Source organism: Rhinolophus sinicus, linkage group LG14 (genome assembly GCF_036562045.2).
Source record: "Rhinolophus sinicus isolate RSC01 linkage group LG14, ASM3656204v1, whole genome shotgun sequence".
Lineage (NCBI taxonomy): Eukaryota > Metazoa > Chordata > Mammalia > Chiroptera > Rhinolophidae > Rhinolophus > Rhinolophus sinicus.
The window spans coordinates 12,999,195-13,018,712 of NC_133763.1; the positions used below are offsets into that span (position 1 = coordinate 12,999,195).

The 19,518-nt window shown below is 39.3% G+C and overlaps 1 protein-coding gene across 1 annotated transcript; it reads left to right on the forward strand.

Annotated features, from left to right (window-relative positions):
* The first annotated feature begins 71 nt into the window (after positions 1-71).
* TCF24 (transcription factor 24) lies at positions 72-7,028 on the forward strand. The gene is made up of 3 exons (XM_019725314.2): positions 72-335; positions 906-1,318; positions 4,144-7,028. Exons 2-3 carry the CDS (start codon positions 929-931, stop codon positions 4,255-4,257), a joined length of 504 nt encoding a protein of 167 aa, XP_019580873.2. The 5' UTR covers positions 72-335; positions 906-928; the 3' UTR covers positions 4,258-7,028.
* Positions 7,029-19,518: the final 12,490 nt, after the last annotated feature.

Here is a 19,518-nt window from a genome sequence, read left to right on the forward strand (position 1 = left end):
CCCCTCTGGCCCCGCCCCGCCGGACGGTTTGATTAATGACTCGCCCGCGGCAGAGGGGGCGGCTCCGAGAGGAGGCTGCCCGGGGAACCGCGCTCAGGTGAGCGCTGACCTCCGCGGCCTTGCGTTCGTGGCCCGACACCAAGCTTGGTCCGCACGCACGCTTGGCCTCGGGGGCGCCCTCATAAAAGGCGCATCCAGCAGTGCTGGAAGCCGCCGTCTGTTTCGGCTGGACGAGGATGGAGTGACCGGCGCGGCCCTGGCCACGCAGACACGGCTCGACTTTCCTTGCCCGCTCGCACAGCGGAGCAGAGCCCCGCACGGCCGCTCCCGGAAAGGTAAGGGCCCCGGTGCGATCCCCGCCGCGCCGCGCGGTCCTCGCACCTGGAGGGTAGCCGGTACCTTAGTCCGAGGTGAGGCCAGGGGTCCCCCCACTCCTCTGGCAGAAATTACCCTGGGCTCCAGCCGTCGCCCCCGGGGTCCCGGGCCGCGAGAGCGAATGGTGCGAGAGCGGCGGCCGTAGCCCCAGCACTCCGCGAAAATTACCCGCACCATCTTTCTTGCGGGGTTGCGGGATAACACTCCAGAAGCTCGAGCAAGTTCTGAACCCGAGCTGTGCTTCCGAGATCTCTCTTCCCCAGTAGAGTAGCGCTTTCGTTTAATTTGTCCGTGAAAAGTGAAGCCGGTACCACGCCATCAGCCTTCTAAGGAGCCCAGGAACTCTCAGACCCCAAACTCTCCCCAGATGTGGGGAGGCAAACACGCCCCAATCAAAGCGACCCCCTCTCGGAGAACACCCGGAGCCACGTCGGGAGGCCAGGCACGCGCGCAGGAGCCGCGAAAGGGCTGCACTCCCGGGTTAAGCCCGACCGGCGCCCCGGCCTCAGCGCGCTTTCGGTCCTTTGCAGGGCGCGCGGCGCGGGAAGTCGTGATGGACCGCTGCGGCCCGGCCTGCAGCCCCCTGATCGCCAGCAGCGAACCCGCGCCCCCGGCCTCCGCCACCCGCGACTCGAGCCCGGGGAGGACCGGGCCAGGGCCGGCGGGCCCGGGCGGAGGAGCGCGCTCCGGGGGAGGGCGGCCGGCGGCAGCGAACGCCGCGCGGGAGCGCAGCCGAGTGCAGACTCTGCGGCACGCCTTCCTGGAGCTGCAGCGCACGCTGCCGTCCGTGCCACCCGACACCAAGCTGTCCAAGCTGGACGTGCTGCTGCTGGCCACCACCTACATCGCGCACCTCACCCGAAGCCTGCAGGACGACTCCGAGGCGCCGGCGGACCCCGGGCTGGGCGCCCTGCGCGGCGACGGCTACCTGCACCCTGTCAAAGTAAGCGGGCAGGGCGCACTGCGGGGCTGGGGCGAGCAACAGGGCAGCTTGTCCGCTCTGCCAGCGCCTGGGTAGATGCCACCGGGCTCTCCTCACCCTTCTGTCGGAGTGAGGGGGGGAACAGACCGGCGGAGCGACCGTGATCTGAGACGTGTACGGAAGGCTACTCCTTAACCATTCGAAGGCAATGGGTTTAAACCCCGGTTTTGGGGTAGGGATGTCTCACGCACCTTAGAGGATGCAACCTACAGGATGCCCTTCTCGGGTGAGAGGTTTCTTGGGGGTGCCTGGAGAGGTGCTGGGTAATTTTTAGTATCAGAGTTACATTTATTAGCCTTTGAGTTTTTTAAGTGTTTTGAATTTACATAATTACACTTCCATTGTGGTTTTTATCAGATGTTTGAAAAGTTTCAGGAATTAAGTATTCGTAAAATGGGGTAATAGAATTATCTGTCCCTAAGTAATCTGTCCCTAGGAAACCAATGTTGAAAATTTTTGTAAATCCGGTGAGAACAAAATGAGACTGTTCTGCATTCTCACAGTAAATTTTCAGTCCGTTTTAATAAAACGTTAACTATCGTGGGCTAGACAGCCACCAAGAGTGTTAGGAAAACTGTAGTGTGTTTATGTAAGCTTTATAAGTACTTTGGCATATATGCTGAGCTGATTAAATACTATATTCAAATTATGTAACGGACAAAATTAGTCAAGAATATCCGTTTTCTGTAATTTTTCTACATATAGGTAGAATGGTCAGGGTTTTCATTTAATATGGTTTGTATGATTATAATTTATTGTCTATATTGCAGTATTTAGATTCTGCATTGTCTTTTTCTTCTAGACTTGATTGTTTGAAGTCCTACATTGATCTGGCTTTCTGTTCAAAATGCATCATCTTCCCTATATTTTCTAAGCCTAAATTTTTAAATTTTGGTTCCACCATTCTGAAGCTCTCTCTCTCTCTCTCTCTCTCTCTCTCTCTCTCTCTCTCTCTCTCTCACACACACAAATTAGGATTTAGCCTTAGTATTCAGTGTTCAGTAAATTATTGAATAATCGTTATTGAAATGTGGTAGATTACACTCTCTAATATTAACTGAACTTAACCTTTTGTGGTGAGATTTAACAAAATTTATTTTGCAAAATATAATCAAAATGATAGTTTCAAACTATTTCAAATATTAAATATAAAAATGTGAAATATCATTTATTTGTAATTACAATAGACCACATTCATGTATTATATAACAATTTCAGCTGAAAAGTCATTCATTAAGGGGTATTGTATTACAGTGTGCCTTAGATTGCTATTCAATTATATCAATATTAGATTTTTTTTGACATGATATTTCCCATATTCTCTAAGAAACTTTTTTTTAATCATTAAGTACACTTCAAGACAAAAAGCATCTGTTAAATGCGTCTTTGTGGAAGATATAATTCAGATGAAAAAATCAGGTTGTTTTCTGTCTTAGTATTTGCTTTTTTGAATGAGTAATGTTAGAACTATAATTTTCATGTAACAATAAACTTAACGAGAGTTTTATTTTTGCACTTGATGCATGTACCATTTTTGTAGTCCTATAACTCTTTTAAGAACAATTCAATCTCATTTGTCCTCTGGATCAATTAGTTTGATGTTAAAAGACAACTCTAAGAATAATGAAACAAGGCCAAAGATTACCCCTTCGTGAAACTGATGATGGTTGAACAAATGACTAGTCTGTTTTAAAATCATTAACTAAGTGCCTACTATGCGCAAAGCACTGTGTTAGCAGAGAGAACACAGTTAAGGGTAAGACTCAATCCCTCCCCTAAACGAACATAGAATAGAAAGGAAAACACATAAGGGAGAATGTTGTATGTGCCAAAAGAGAGTTATAATCCTGTGCTGTGGAGGTTCCAAGGAAAGAGATTTTATATACGTAATTAAAACCACCTGTAACATAGTATTTTACAGACACTACCAAAATGCTTAAATATTAACTCTATCTTTCATTTACCTAATCCAAATAGAAATATTCTCATATTGTACTTTTTGGGCAACTAAAGGTATTGTAATCCTTAGTGTTCCAAGGACCTTAGAACTAAACTGATTCTATGACACCCCCCTCCAAAAAAACAGAGAGGTCCATTCTGAAAGGGGTACTTATGTAATTTTTTTTTCATCGCTATGGCAATTTGGCAATAAATGATATTGTATGAGAGGCTGTTCACTTTAAAGGTGAATTTAGAAAAGTCATAATCAGAATACAAATGTGGTGATTACTGAAAAGTTAGAGCTGTGTGATGCCAGTACATCCAGACATTTAATCTGGGTGTTCTGTCTATACAACACCAAATATTCTAACATTTGCATCTTCTAGATATTGCTTTTAGCTAGACAAAATGTTTAGATAGTTGAATTAGTCACTTTTCATTGTAATTCTTTGACAAGCGTAGACACATAATACTTACCATATATAACTTTTAAAAAGGATCTTGCTTTAAGGCTTTTGTTTCAGGTTTTAGTTTGAAATTAAAACATTGTGGATAGATATATTTTCCTATACTTAACTATATTCTCCATGATTTCTTGTCCACATGTACACATTATTTTATATAGTTATAACCAAAGTCTGGGTATATTCTTACTTTTATTGTTAGCGTTAATAAACATTTTTTCATGTTGTCCCTTAGACTTCATAATTATTAATACAATTGTTGCTGGCTACATAAGATTGCATTTGCATTGAAATATTTGGAATTATTATTATTATTATTATTATTGATTATGTTATATCTGTCATAGATACTAACTTTTGGACTTGTTTGTTCTTTTTCAGAAGTGGCCCATGAGATCAAGATTATACATTGGTGCTACTGGACAGTTTCTGAAGCATTCCGTCTCTGGAGAAAAAGCAAATCATAGCACTGCTCCAACAGACTCACAGCCTTAGGCTCTCTCTCCCCTGATGGGAGCTGGAAGACAATGGTGTCTATTGTTTTTAAAATAGTGTGAAATAATTCTGTATTTATTACATTAGATATAACAAACATCATTTCTGAAAGTTTACATTATGAATCCATAGTTTGATGTTCAGATTTATCTGTCTAATCTAAATAAATGTGGAATGAAATAATCAGTCTTGCATAAAACACACAGCTTATCTATTCAGTGTAACAGATAGTCATTACTATATAGTGCAGGAAAAACTACTGGAAAACAAAAGACACACAAAAGCAAAAACTATATATTTACAGAATGCACACACTTTCTTAGCATATTTATTACAAACTGAAAAGCTAGTATCTACTGATAGTTTTTCTACTTAAAAAAAAAGCTGTGTTTGTAATGCACTAGTATTTCATTTTAGTATTTCATTTCATTTTCATTTTGCTTAAAGTTAGTCTAAGAAGCCATTTCAGTTGGACATTGTGAGGTCATTTATTCAGTTTTAGCTGAATATGTTTGAAAATACTGTTGAGGTAATATGATGACACAGTTACTTCTATAACTAGTTCTTTTTGTCTTGGAAAGTTTGCTCAGAGTATCAGAAATAGTTTGCGTCATAGGACCAGGCTTGGCTACCTTCCTAGAGGTTTGCTAAATATCCATTGTTTCAAAATTGTGGAAGGCATTGGGAATCCCTGAAGCCCAGTGTGAACAGATGGGTGTCACTGGGCAGCAGGGTTCATCACCCTCCTCCCTGGTCTCTTTCTTTCAGGTCCCAGAGTAGGCCAGCAGGTGCAGCTGCAGCCACCCTAGAGAGAGTAGTGTGTTTGAGCCTGTTGGTGGCCTCAAGTGAGCCCCAAGTGAGCCCCCGGGACCCTCGCAGCCACAGCTTTTGCCAGGCTCTTCCCTTCATCAACTGCTGTTCACAATCTACCTACTTGGCTGTTATGAAATGGGAGATATTCCATTGATTTGGGAATTCTGGCCCTGTTCTTCACCTTGAGAGGGTCTAGGACACAGTGACCATCCGGGGATACATCAGGCCAGAGCAGATCCCGCCCCCCATCCTGCCCTGCTTTGAACCTACAGCCAGGGAAGGCTCTCTGCTGTGGGCCTCTCCCACGGCGCTGCCCAGCAGGTGCCCGGGCAGCAGCGGTTCTGCATGATTGCACCACTGGTTTCATTTTTCAACAGGAGCTGTGGGGTCACAGCCATGAAGCAGAGATGTTGGTCAGGGTACACTGTGAACCTCGGAACAACGGGGAACAGTAGAGACACCTGAAAAAAAAATCATCTGTCTCTTCTGTCATGTCTTTGCTGACTTAGACTCCCTTTTATCTCCCTTTCTTGTTTTTCTCCTTAGCCTTTACTATTCTACTTTCCAACTGTAAAGTTCAATTATTTCTCAAAAACCCAGTTTTGAAGTTGTTGAATCTCATTCAAGATTAGCAAATAGAAAGGCATATTAATGGACTTGGTTAAATTAATATAGCAGTTGAACCACCACTTTATTTTCTCCTCACCTCAGTTTTCTTTCAGGTTTTGGCAGTGAAATGAAGGAAAAGGCCATTTAAAGACAAAAGCTATCATTCAGTTAAAAAATAAATAAGTAACTAAATAAAACTATTATTCAGTTAAAAATAAATAAAACTATCATTCATTCAGTTGATTGAGCTAAACATGACCATGTTTTTGGCTCATATCTGACAGTTTGTAATTTTTATTATTTTATGTGAATATCTTGTAATGTGATGGAAGCATGTCTTTAAAATAAAAGATATATAATAAAAGCTTTGTACATACTAATATGTAGCAAAAATGTTTGTATGTTTAAATATTTGTGAATATTTTTACTCATAACATTGAAAGGGATAAAAGGTAAAATGAGATACGGATTCAGCCATTAACTATAGTAAGTTATTGGCATAAAAAGAGCTAAGAATAATCTTTTATCTTAAGGAATGAAATCAAAACTTTTTAAAAGTTACCTAAAAATGAACTATAAACACTAAATTTGACAGCAAGAATGTCATAAAAATGGCTTTCTGGTGAATAATCTATTTGGCTTTTTAAAGCATTTAATTGGGAGAAAATTATGACTTGTTGAATTATCAGACTTTTCTAAATCATCCTGTTAAATAGTTAAGCTTCGGCTTTCACAGTATTACTTTTTATTTCTTCTTGTCCTGTTGCAAAGGTTTTAATGCCAAAGAAGTTACATTTCTGCCATAGGTCTTCATAACATTTTAGTAAATTGCTAAATATGCTAACAGCTTTTGGTAGCTTGGAAAATCTCAGAGGAGAAATTGCATATTTTCACCCAAAGTTTCAAGGAAGCATGCTGTTTTAATTAATGGTGCATGGTCAAGAGAAGGGGTGTTACTGAAGTAAAATAAAGTACTAATTTGAAAACGTAGTCTGTTAAATTTGCATCTGTCTCTATGGATATTTAACAAATACTGAAGGTACATTTGAAAATCTTTCTAGTAGATACCTACTTGGCAATAGCTTCTTCACCAGGCTTTAAGGAACAGAGTATGTATTAAGACTGGGAGGGGGTATATTTGGATCATACTATTATCCCATAATCTGCAAGGCAGATCCTCAGTTAAATTTCTGTCAGTTTACTCAGCTCTCAGTGATGTGACATGCATTTAAATTCCTCTATAGTGATATTTTTGGGGGATAAGGAAATGACTTTTTAGGGGGTCATAACGAGTTCCAACACACTTAAAATATTATTGATTTTTCTGATTATAAAAACAGTGCAGTTTATTGTACATCAATTATATATATATATATATATATATATATATATATATATATATATATATCAATAAAGCTCTATTAAATGTATATGCATGCCCGTTTTAAAAAAATAATAAAAGGAATGAAGTGGAAAATAAAAGTCTTACAATGGAGATTGGTGGTTGGGATAAAGATGGGGATATCTGTTCACATGTTATTTGGTAAATAAGAATGGTTCTGCATTGTAATAAGGGTTTTTTTGACCCAACTACTTCAATCTGCAGAGTTGCAGATATCCCTAACAGTGGTTTTCTTATCACCATGGAAATTTTGTTTACACTTAGAAGCTGTGCACGAAAAGAAAATAAATGTTAATTGACTTTGTTGAAATGCACAGTAATTATTTTAGTTGAAATTGCTTTTTAGGTAAATTATTCAGTAATTTCTCCTTCTCTCAAAGGGCCTCATTTTATATTCATGAATGCAACTAACCAGTTATTATCAATTAAAGAGAAAGTATTCAGGCTCTAGTAAGGTCCTTTTTTTTTTTTTGGAGTGGTAAGAGGTAATCCTATATATATTTTCCAGCACATTATCAGTATAGTATAGTACCATTCTGAGGAAATAAGCCAATACAGACATCTCTGCAGTGGCTGACATGATTCCCTCAGAAATCAACACATGAATTATTTGGCATCATTATAAAACAAGCTGCTTGTTGACGCTGTATAAATTGTTCTTAGCTGGCAGGGAGAAGAAATTATAAATCAAACAGATTGCTTTGATCCAAATTTACATATTAGGTATTTTGAGAAGATGGCTTAATCTAAAGGCTCTTTCCTAACTATGTATAAGATATTACAGATTATGTCGATCATGTATTTTATCTGAAAAGCTTTGAACTTTGACTCTTCTAACGCTGGCACATTCTGTCTTGATCTGATGACAAAATTCCTTTTCCTTTTTTAAATCATTGATGGAGGATGTGATATCTACAGTTTCTCAGATGACTTACCACCAGGAGTGTACTACTGCTGTCTTTCTCCATGGTACACACTTTTGATTTTTTTAATTTTATTTTTGTTGTTACTGTAACTTTAAAAATATCCAAAAACTGAAATCCAAATTTTTTAAGGAGCACTAGGGAAATATTATAAAAGAATGAATTTCAGAGAAATGAATATATATTTTTGTTTTGTTATATACTGGTAGTTGGTGGTCTTATACATGACTGTTAATGAAAAAAATAAATGCCCCTTAAATCCTACAGATTTGCTTCTATGAACTTTGAGTGCGGCCCAGCTGGTACTAAGGCACAATTGGGACTGAGGGACATTAAGTATTCCTGCCTAACTACAGAAACCCGGGAAGGGCTTCCCTTCCTATGTTTACACAAGTCTTAGTTTCAACTCATAAGAGAAACTCGCTCAGTGAAATCTACCTCAATCACTCAAACTCTTTCATTATAAATTATACCTTAGCATTTAGCTGTCAGAAGCTTTTAAATTATAAACTGAAAAATAATCTTAACTATTAGGCTTAAAGATTATGTCAATAGTCATTTCCTATGCGTATGAATGTTATTGAAGAAACTCATGCATTCCAGCCCTCTCAGGACCAAGAAGTATGTCCACAGGGAGCTCTGGGGATGGACTTAAATCACTGGTCTCCATTTTTATGGTCACTGGAAATGGGAGGGCATTTAAAACAATGTGAGGTCTAAGGAAGAATTGATTTTAAACATTCTTCTTTTCAAACAAATTCTGAAATCACTCAATTTAAAAATTCTAAATGTGTGCTATTGTAAGGCATCTTAGTATTTTACATAAATGGGTATTGTGGGCCAATTTTTTTTTTATTAAGTTGTATTTTTTTTTTATTTAAAAAAAGACCTGTGTATGATTGTTTCTATTCTGTGTGCAGCCTCTTGCTGACTGTAAGACTCTATACCAGAGTCATCTTGAAAGGTAGGCTATAACCAAGTGAAAAAAAGGGGTGTGCAATGGCGGAAACAGGAGAGGCAGGAGAAGGCAGAAGGTGGGAAGTGGGAAGCGAGTTCCAGATCCTCCTTTCAGAGAGGGGAGGCCAGTTCCACCAGGGCCCAATCAGGCTTTAAGCGTAATGTTCTGGGACATAGAGGAGAGGCGGCCTTAAAAAGGAGACCTGACTTCAGGATGGGACCAGAACAAGACAAACAGCTGCTCCCTGGACCACACCTGGCCTGAGAAGGCCAGACAGCTGTGACTCACCGAGGCTCAGGAAGGACTAGGCCCAGGCAGCAGGCACTATGGCCCTCTCCCGCCAGCCAAGACCAGAGGCTGGACAATGGCAAGAGTGGGAATGGCTTGACCCAATTCGGACACTTGTCACCCCAAACAGTAACTGCTGGTCTTCCCCTTCCCCAGCTATGCAAGCCCCCCTCCCCAACTCCCACCCCCCAAGCTTATGGCCACTCTGGGATACACATTTTGATTATATGACTCCCCTCCCTCCCCTTGTTGAAAGGAAGCAGAGCTTCCTTAAAAAATGAGTGGTGGGAGGTAAGAGCATGTTACTCAAGATGTGCCTTCAGTCAAGCTTCAGGAGGTGGGGCACGGGGATGCATGAAGGGTGGAAAAAGAAAAATGTTCTAGAGAGACCTAAACCCCACTTCCTTATAGGGGACAGGCTGGGGAACACCAGTGTGAATACATTTCCTTAGGGCACACAGTAGTTTACAAATAATTGGGGAGCATCCTATATTTTAAGTTACTAAATTGATTCAGGAGCCCGCAGCCTCCCGTACTCACTGAATTAAGGGCCTCTGGTTAAGGGCAGAATCCTTCTAGAACGAAGTCGTTGTATACCTCTGAAGTTACAAAACTGACTGAGACTCTCTAGCAAGACAGTGGACCTAAAATTCAAACTTGGAGAGAAAATGGAATTCTAAATTCCAAAAGATGCCCTCTAGCTGTATGAGCGAAGGTTGGAGGTCCATAGAGATTTACTCTAAGTGGTAACAGAGCAAGGGGAGAATCAGGCCAAGGGGCAGGCAGGGACAATGGCCAGAGTGCCGGCACTGCTGTCATCTGCCTTGGGTAGAGTGGGGAAGCGTGAGGCAGCGAAGAAATGGAGACAAGGTCTGGCCTTGCCGCGCTCCTAGAGAGAAAGCCTGGGTGGATGCAGATCCTTCGAGGAGCCCTGGTTCCACCCAGAGCCACAGGGGCAGGGGGTGAGAGGCAATGGCTGAGGGCACAGACTGAGGACAGGGGTAGGGGGTGGGGGCACGTTGCAGCGGGGACAGAAGCCACTGAGAGTACCCAGGCCACCTTGCCAGGAATCAGGGAGATGGCAGAATAGGGGGTCCCTCAGAACAGGAAGTTGTAAGCACGACTCAGGGCCTCAGCACTATACCTGCCCAACATGAAGCAACAGACACTGCCAGTCAGGTCTGGACCCAGAGGACAGGTGGCATGGGAGCCTGCGGCCCTGCCTCCGCCTCCTTAGACACAGAACTTCTCCCTAAAGCTGACCACGGATCAAAGGGGAAGGGCAGGTAGGAAGCCCATTGAGAGGGCAAAACAGCCCTGATAGAGTTTCAGCTTCTATTTGACTGCATATTTAACAGTCTGCCTGTTTGGCAGATGTTTTTCCTCTTCAAGGGTAGGGATTCCAGAACAAGACAAGATTGGATACAGGACATGAAGGAAGCTACTTTATTTGCCTCACGCTTGAGTCGTGGTGTGGACATGATAACCTACTTATACCATCGAGATTGACTATCTGCAATTTACAACTTAATTGTTCAGTATTCCATTTTTCTTTTCACCTTATACGTAGTTTTGAAGACACCTAAATGAGTGATTGTGAAGATGCTGAGGACATTCATGAACCTTTGCAGGTGCATTAGGAAAATTCAGAGTATAAGAAGCTGGCCCAGGGTTGCCCACCTTTCTCCTGGAACAGCCAGATTCAGAGTCCAGCAGTCTGGCTCTGAGGGTGCTTCTTCTCTGCTCTGCTAGGCTGCCTGTCCTGCTGCTTCGGGCACTCGTTTTCTACGCGCAGTCTGGTGGGAAAACTCCCTCCTTTGCTGCAGGAATCTCTCACTGTGATAAGCACTTGTCTTAGGGTTTGCCCTCAACACATTTCCCTTGCCTTTTCACCCTCTTCGCCTCAGCTCACAAAGTTGCTGTGAAATAATAGCTGCGAAAATGCCTGGAGGCAGCACAGTGCAAGGCGGGCACGTCTTGTCTGGCTGGTTAGCTCTATTAGATGAAGGGTTAAAGGTGGCAAGGTGAAGCGTGACACCAAAAAGCCAAGAAGCCACAAAGGAAAAGATGGGTCATTTTGACTACATAAGAATAAATTCATAGAACAAAAGAACAAATCATAAACTAGGTGGAAAGACAAAAAGCAAAACAGTGAAAAAATTCACAACATATGTGATAATCACAGTAATTTCCTTTATATAAAATCAGCCCTCAGAACTTAAAGACCAGCAACTCAGAAAATTCCGCAAATGGCACAAATAACTAATTTATATAAAAGAAATCAAATGGCCAATATATTTAGGAAAAGATACCCAAACTCACTCATGATTAAGAAACAGAAATTTAAACAGCAATGAAAAAACATATTTCACCTATCAGAATGATATAAACGGTCCAGTTATAAGTTTTGGGGTGTAATGTACAGCATGGTGACTATACATTACACCATGTATAATGTATATCTGAAAATTGTTATGAGAGTAGATCTTTAAAGTTCTCATCAAAGAAAAAAACTGTAATTCTGTGAGGTGATGAATGTCAACTGAACTTACCGTGGTGATCACTTCCCAACACATACATATAGCAAATCATTATGTTGTGCACTCTAAACAATGTTATATGTCAATTATATCTCAATAAAACTGGGGAAAATGGTCAATTGGACTCACAGGGTAAGTAATGATGACTAATTTTCTGGCATAACTTGCTTTAACCAAACCCATAATGTATGTTTTTGATGAAAATAAATCTCTGTAATTTTTATCCTCATGCCTTCCCCACCCCCCACACACATAATATTAAATGGAGGAATGTGGAAAAAAATAATACAAATTAAAAACAGCCATTATTGGTGACGATGGGGAAACGAGGACTGTTGCACTGTTGGAGTGTAAGCTCTTTTAAATACCATTCGGCAGTATCTTCCGGTATTTCAAGTGTACACACTCTGACTTAGCAATTCCACATCAAACAATTTCTGTAAAGATACACTTACATTCACAAATGCATGTAAAAATAATTATTATAGGTAGTCATCATTTTTTATCTCACAATTTGTACATTTAACAGTTTTGCCTGAGTTCAGTATTGGCGGCACCCAAGTAACCTGTCAAAAATGCAAATCTGAGGCTATAACACACCTTTTCAAATTCCTTCAGGGGTTTCCTATATTCCAAGGATGATGTATAACCCTTTAACTTGGCCTATGAAACCCCTATCTATATCACTGCCCTTACTCTCCACCACCTCCTACTTTATACTTTAAGTTGTAGAACACACACACACACACACACACACACACACACACACATTGCTATTTCATGCTTCAGTGCCTTTGTTCATCAATCATTAGTTGGTCCACAAATATTTTCTTAATACTATGGCATACACTGCTCATTGCTTACTATATCAGTTAGGAATTGCAGTCAGCTGCTAATAAGAAAGACCCAACCATAGTGGCTTAAATAAATTAGGACTTTATTCCTTCATGTAAAAAAATCCACAAGTGGTGAGATGACTTCATAAAATTTTCAGGATCCAAGGCTTCCATTTATTTCTCATTGGCCAGAACTGGGTCAACAAGGTCAACCCCAAGTGTAAGGAAGGTATATTTATTAGTCTGGGTTTGGTTAAGGTATCTGCTCCTGTTAGTTTAAAAACAAAGAGGGTAGTAGGGTCGTAGTGACTTACAGAATCATTGGATGAAACAAACTTGGGCTGAATTTATAGGAACAATTTCCAAAGTCATTTCAAAGAACTGGCTGCCAAGGCAGCTGCTTGTCCGTGGTCCAGACTCTGCCTGACACCTGGGAAGCTGCCCCCTAGTGGCCGAGTCCAGAAGTAGCACGCCTTTGTTGCAAATACGTCAGCAAACTGGATGCTGTGTGGCCTGCTTTTCTCCAGACAGACTCATAACTCATTGTAGAATTCGGAATTTTGCACCAATGCATTTGATTGGCAGGACCCAATCCGGAATTCTATCTTCAAGAGAATCTTGGAATATATAATACTTAGCTTTTCAGCCTCTGAGGTGCAGAAATGCAGATAAAAGGAGGCTGGAATAGCGAGTGAGTGGGCCAGTCCAGCATCTACCACAGGAAGCAGGCAAACTGGCTCAGCACTAACGCGAGGCCCATAACACAAACAGAAGTAGGGTTTCATTATCAGGAAGAGGGCTGGGGATTGCTACGAGGATAGCAACAAGAGTATCTGCCAGGGGGACCTGATCCAGTCTTAAGAGATCAAGGAAAGTTTTCCTGAGAAGGCAAGGGAGGGACAAGAAGAGCATTCCAGGCACAGGGAAAATCAACTGACAAGAATACGCTGTTTGAAAGACATGCAAGGGGAAGGAGGATGGATACGGAACATATGTTATTTCAGTTAATCCTCACAAAAATCCTAGGACTACGTACTGTATCTCTCCCAATTTTTAAATCAAGGAGGGTCTTGAAAGGCACGTTAAAGGATTTGGATTTAAGGGTAGCCAGAAATCTTCCACAGCAACACAGAGGTACTGGGTAAAATGCAGAGGTTGGGGAGCTGTTGGTAAGCAGAGAGAAGAATACAGAATTCCAAACATCATGAAACACCATAAATATAATGAAAACTAAAACAGACTGGGAAAAGGTATTTGCAATGCACGTAACTGTTGACTGACTAAAGGTTAGTATCTGGAATATGTAAAGAAATCCTATGAATCAACTTTAAAAATTACAAATACTCTGATTAAAATTTGGGCGAAGCTATGATTTACAAAACAGAAAACCCAAATGATTAAAAACATGAAAAAAAATGTAAGAGAAAAATGAAATATACGTAAAGTTATCTTTTCAACCTCATGGCAACTGCAAATTAAAATAACAGTGAAAAAAAGAAACAAAAACCATAAAATAAAATAACAGTAAATACCATTGCACTTTTGTCAGACTGGCAAAAATGTTTAAATTCTGAAAAGATCAAGTTTTGACAAGGCTGTGGTATAACCAGCCATTTGGAAAGTAGTTTGACTGTATTAAGTCCGAAGATGTATTTATCCTTCATTTCTTCAACCCAGCAATTCAGCTTCTAGAGACAATGGTGTGTGCTGCGAGAGCCAATTGTTAATTATTCAAGTGTTCAGGGATTTTGTGAGCCAGTTGTTAAATAGTACCTTGAAATCAGCCTGGAAGAGAATATTTACACCATGGAAATCTGCAAATGCCACACATCAAGTTTTGGGGGTTTGTTTTTGTTTTTAGATCCTGTTTACCAGAATACCACTGGACATAGAAACTCCCACGCGTATGTTCAAGAAGACATGGTAGAAGAAACATCCAGAATCTACACTGTGTTTAAGTTTAGTGGGGTGTTAATTTCAGGACATGATTTCTATTTGATCATCACTGAAGTACAAGTAATATCGTAATTTAACCTTAGTTTGAGTTTTTCAATTATTTCCACATTCTTAACTCTCTATGTAATTATTCTTAAGTATTTAAAAAAAAAACAACAGTAAGAAAGTGTCTTATTTCACATAACAAGAAGCCTAAGCTGGAGAGCTCCCTGGCTGGTTAATTTGGTGACTATTCAATGTCTTTAAGTTGTTTGGTTCTTTTTCCTTTCTACTTTGCCATCTCTGGTGAACTCCCTTCATTTAACAAGATGGCAGCAGTGATGCCAGGAATTCTTTCACAGATGATAATATCTAGGAAGGAAGAGCTGTTTCTTCCCATATGTGTCTTTTCATCAAAGAAGAAGACTTTCCCTGAAGTCCCCTAGCCGACTTCCCCTCAGGTCCCATTGGTCAGCTTGAATAATTTTAATAACATTCCATTACATTCAGATTTTGTCATAGGATTTAAGTAGTTATTTGCAAGGCTTACTCTTAACATAAAAGTTAAATTTTTAAACAGAAAAGGGAAAACCCTAGTGTCTCACATTGACAATTAAAGTCACTCATTATTTTAGATCCGGGCAGAAATCATAAGTAATTTAGGTAATTTTCACCAAAATTATCTCAGTAAAGCTCATGTGCTTTAAGAGTTTAAGAATCAACTTTCGTTCAGATCAGTGCCCTATTTTCGGACAATTTAATGTATTTTTCACAGATTTGGAACTTTAACCTTGACGAGAGGTATAAATGCTATGATTATCTTAATGTCAATATTATGTTTAAAAATAATCTTGCCTCAAGTAAAGGGATCTTATACATAAAAGTCATGCATTTATGACTAGGGTCATTTACATTTCTCTTGCATTAACTCTATTTTGACATGCTTACTCTTGAGCAAGGGAAAGCAGAAGCAGATGGTTATTATAGCCAACTTCCTTCCAGCTCCAACCTCATTTTCTGTTGCAAACATCTAGGGGAACTAGGAGGGCCTCCAAATCATTCACTAAATATGAAAAAGGACCAAAGGGCAAATGTATTCATTTACTAACGAGATTTACATGTGTAAGTACAGACTATAGGTTCTGAAAACTTATGAGAAAATAATGTCCTTTATTCCCTAAATCCAGATTATGTCTACCTACAAAATATAAACTTTTCTAAGGTAATCCTGGTTGTACTAGCAAAGAATGGCTATGTTTTTAAGTTATTTTTGATACACTGCTATATCACATTTAAACCATGAAACTATTCCCTTAACATGGTTTCAGTTGTTTACAACTGGCAGCATGAACTCAGTTCAGCAAACTGGAGACTAGCCACCCCCAGTGGGGTGCTCTTTTCTGGAGAATACCAAATACTTTTCATAATGACAGTCAGGGCTGAAGGGGCATATCTTAGAAATGGTCTATCTTTGCAGTCGTAAGAGAAAATGTACTACTTTAATAATTCTGTCTTAAATTTAATTTTAAAATTGCATATACATAGTAAAATTCCAAAGAGTAGAGAATGGTATACAATAAAATATAAAAATATCACTTTCCCCACAAATCCTAAGTTTTACTCCCTAGAGACAGCCATTGTAAATAGTTCCTTTTGTAACCTCTCAAAAATATTCTATGCATAAACAATCATATAAATACATGTTTTTATTTAACCAAAAATGAGATTTTAACTAAAGACCTTCTGCGCCTAGCTTTTAAATTTTAACATCTTGAAAAATACCCCAAATCATCACATACAGATCTATGATTCATTTATTCATTCACACAATTGATATTTACTAAGTCCTAGAGACTGTATTAGGTGCTAGGAATAAAAAAGGTGAACAAAACAGACAAGGTCTTTCCTCTCACATAATGTATATGCCAGTGAGGGGAGCAAAAGTACATAAGTTTAAAAACAAACAAGGTAATTATAGATTATGAAGAAAACAAAAAGGGAGATGATTTGTAGTGGGCTCACTTTAGATAGGCGGGGAAAGTGTGGCCTCACTGAGAAACTGGCATAGAAGCTGAGATCAAAAAAGGAAAGAAGTCAAACCATTCAAAAATCTAATTTTAGGCAAGAACGAAGGTCTTGAGATGTGAAAATTATTTGGCATGTTCTAAAAACTAAGAGCAGACGAAGGTGACAGGGGTTTAGTGAGAGAGGGGAAGCAAGAGATGAGGTAAGCCATGTGAAGAGGTGGGTCTTTCATCTCTTTTTAAAGTATCTTTTATTTGTATTGTGGTAAAGTATAACATAAAACTCATTATATTAAGCATTTGTAAGTATTAATTCAGTGGCATTAAGTCCATTCACAAACCATCACCACTATCCATTTCCAGGACTTTTTCATCATCCTAAAGAGAAACTCTGTACCCATTACACAATAACACCCCATTCATTCTTCACCCCAGCTCCCGGAATCACTGTTCTACTTACTACCTCATGACTTTGCCTATTCTAAGTACCTCCGCTAAGTGGGATCAAATAATATTTGTCCTTTTTCTCTGGCTTATTTCACTTAGCATAATGTCTTCAAAGTTCATCTATAAGAATTTCCTTCCTTTTTAAGGCTGAATAATACTCCGTAGTATGTATGTATATACTACATTTTGTTTATCCATTCATCCATCCATGAACATTTGATCTGTTTCTACCTTTCGGGTATAGCGAATAATGTTGCTCTGATTATTGAGTCTCTTTGAGTCTCTGCTTTTAATTCTTTTCGATATACACCCTGAAGTGAAATTGCTGGATCATAGAGTGATTCTGTATTTAACTTTTTGAGGAACCAGCATACTGTTTTACACAGAGACTGCCCTATTTTACATTCTCACCAGCAATGGTACGAGGGTTCCAATCTCTCCACAAACTTGCCACACCTGTTATGTTGTTGTTGATTTTTTTGATAATAGCCACCCTAATGGGTGTGAAGTGGTTTCTCATTGTTGTTTTGATTTACATTTCTCTAACACTAGTTATACTGAGCATCTTTTCATGTGCTTATTGGCCATCTGTATATCTTCTTTGGAGAAATGTCTATTCATTTCCTTCGTCCATTTTTAAACTGAGTTGTCTGGTTTTCCTTTGTTGAGTTGTAAGAGACTTCATATATTATGGATATTAATCCCTTGTCAGATACATGCTTTGCAAATATTTTCTCCCATTCCATGGGCAGTCTTATTACTCTCTTGATAGCATCTTTTGATGTACAAAAGTTTTAATTTTGGTGAAGTCCAATTTATCTATTTTTCTTTTTTATTGCCTATGCTCTTGGTGTCAGTCATACCCAAAAAATCACTGCCAAATCCAATGTGATGAAGATATTCCCCTATGTTTTCTTCTATGAGTTATATATATACATATATATATATATATATATATATATATATATATATATATATTTTGTTTTGACTGTTGTGAGTGCTGATTCCCTGAAAAGTCCAGCAAAATAACCTGTTGATAAAGTAAAGCCAAGTTTATCATCACAAAATCTTGTAAAGGGGAGAGGGATAAGGGAAGTTAGGGAGACCATTGCCTTGACAGTCTTTTTTTTTTTTTTTTTCATTGTCTGCACATACACATACAAAGTAAAATAATCAAGTACGTGAACCCCTCCTAGAAAAAGTGCTACATACCTCATTGCTGAATATCACTACAGTCACCTTCGAAGTACTCCCCTTGGGAAGCTATGCACCTACACCAGTGCCTAGTCCACCCTTCAAAGCAATTTTGGAACTCTTTTTCTGGAATGGCCATCAGAGCTGTCGTTGTATTACCCTTGATGTCCTGAATGTCATCCAAATATCTTCCTTTCAATATTTCCTTTATCTTCAAGTAAAGAAAGAAGTCATTGGGAGCCAGATCAGGTGAGTAGGGAGGGTGTTCCGATACAGTTATTTGTTTACTGGCTAAAAACTCCCCCACAGACAGTGCTGTGTGAGCTGGTGCATTGTCGTGATGCAAGAGCCATGAATTGTTGGCAAAAAGTTCAGGTCATCTGATTTTTTCAGGCAGACTTTTCAGCACTTCCAAATAGTAAACTTGGTTAACTGTGTCCAGTTGTTACAAATTCATGATGAATAATCCCTCTGCTATCAAAAAAGGTTAGCAACATCGTTGCAACAAGTTTGCAAACTTAATTGTCACACCTCTATGTTTGTTTATTGCATTAAATTTCTCATGGTACTTTTCTCCCTATATTTTTATAATCCAAAAGGGATTAAAAAAAAAGTATTTCATTGTGCTCAGTTTTAAAAAATAAAGAAATGAACATTAAGATTACAGGAATTTGTTAATATGCTGAACTTAACACAGTGTTAATAGCATTTCAGCAGGGGAGGGCAAAGGCAGGATATTTATGAGGTTTCTGAGGGTCTGGTGTAGGATGAATCTTTCAATGTTAAGGGGGCTTATTAGATTTGGACAAAATTCATGACATAATCCATATAGACATAGCTAGTGAGGGATTCAAAACGTATCTTTGATTTCTATCAGTCATTTGATGAGCCTGAAAAGGACATATTTATTCTCCTGAGGAATAATTCAGTAGGCCTATGGTTAGGGGAAAAAAAAGGATTTTCCATAAGTTTGAATTAGGTAAACTTTCTTAGACATAACACCCAAAGTCAAATCCATATAAGAAAATAAACTGACAAATTGGATTTCATCAAAATGAAGAACTTCTCTTTGAATGACACTGTTAAAAGAATGAAGACAAAATATAGAATAGGAGAAAACATTTGCAAATGATATCTGATAAAGCACTTGTGTCCCCATTATATAAAGAACCCTCAAAACTCAATTTTAAGGAAACAAACAACTCAATTTTTCAGACGGGCAAAAGATTTGAATAGACATTTCATTAAAGAAGATATTCAGGTAACAAATAAGCATGTAAAAAGATGCTCAT

Bases quoted from the DNA above. Each gene is read 5' to 3' on its own strand.
- TCF24 (XM_019725314.2), top strand. From the start codon at position 929: ATGGACCGCTGCGGCCCGGCCTGCAGCCCCCTGATCGCCAGCAGCGAA. The intron at 1,319-4,143 runs GTAAGCGGGCAG...GTTCTTTTTCAG, and splicing joins GCTACCTGCACCCTGTCAAA to AAGTGGCCCATGAGATCAAG.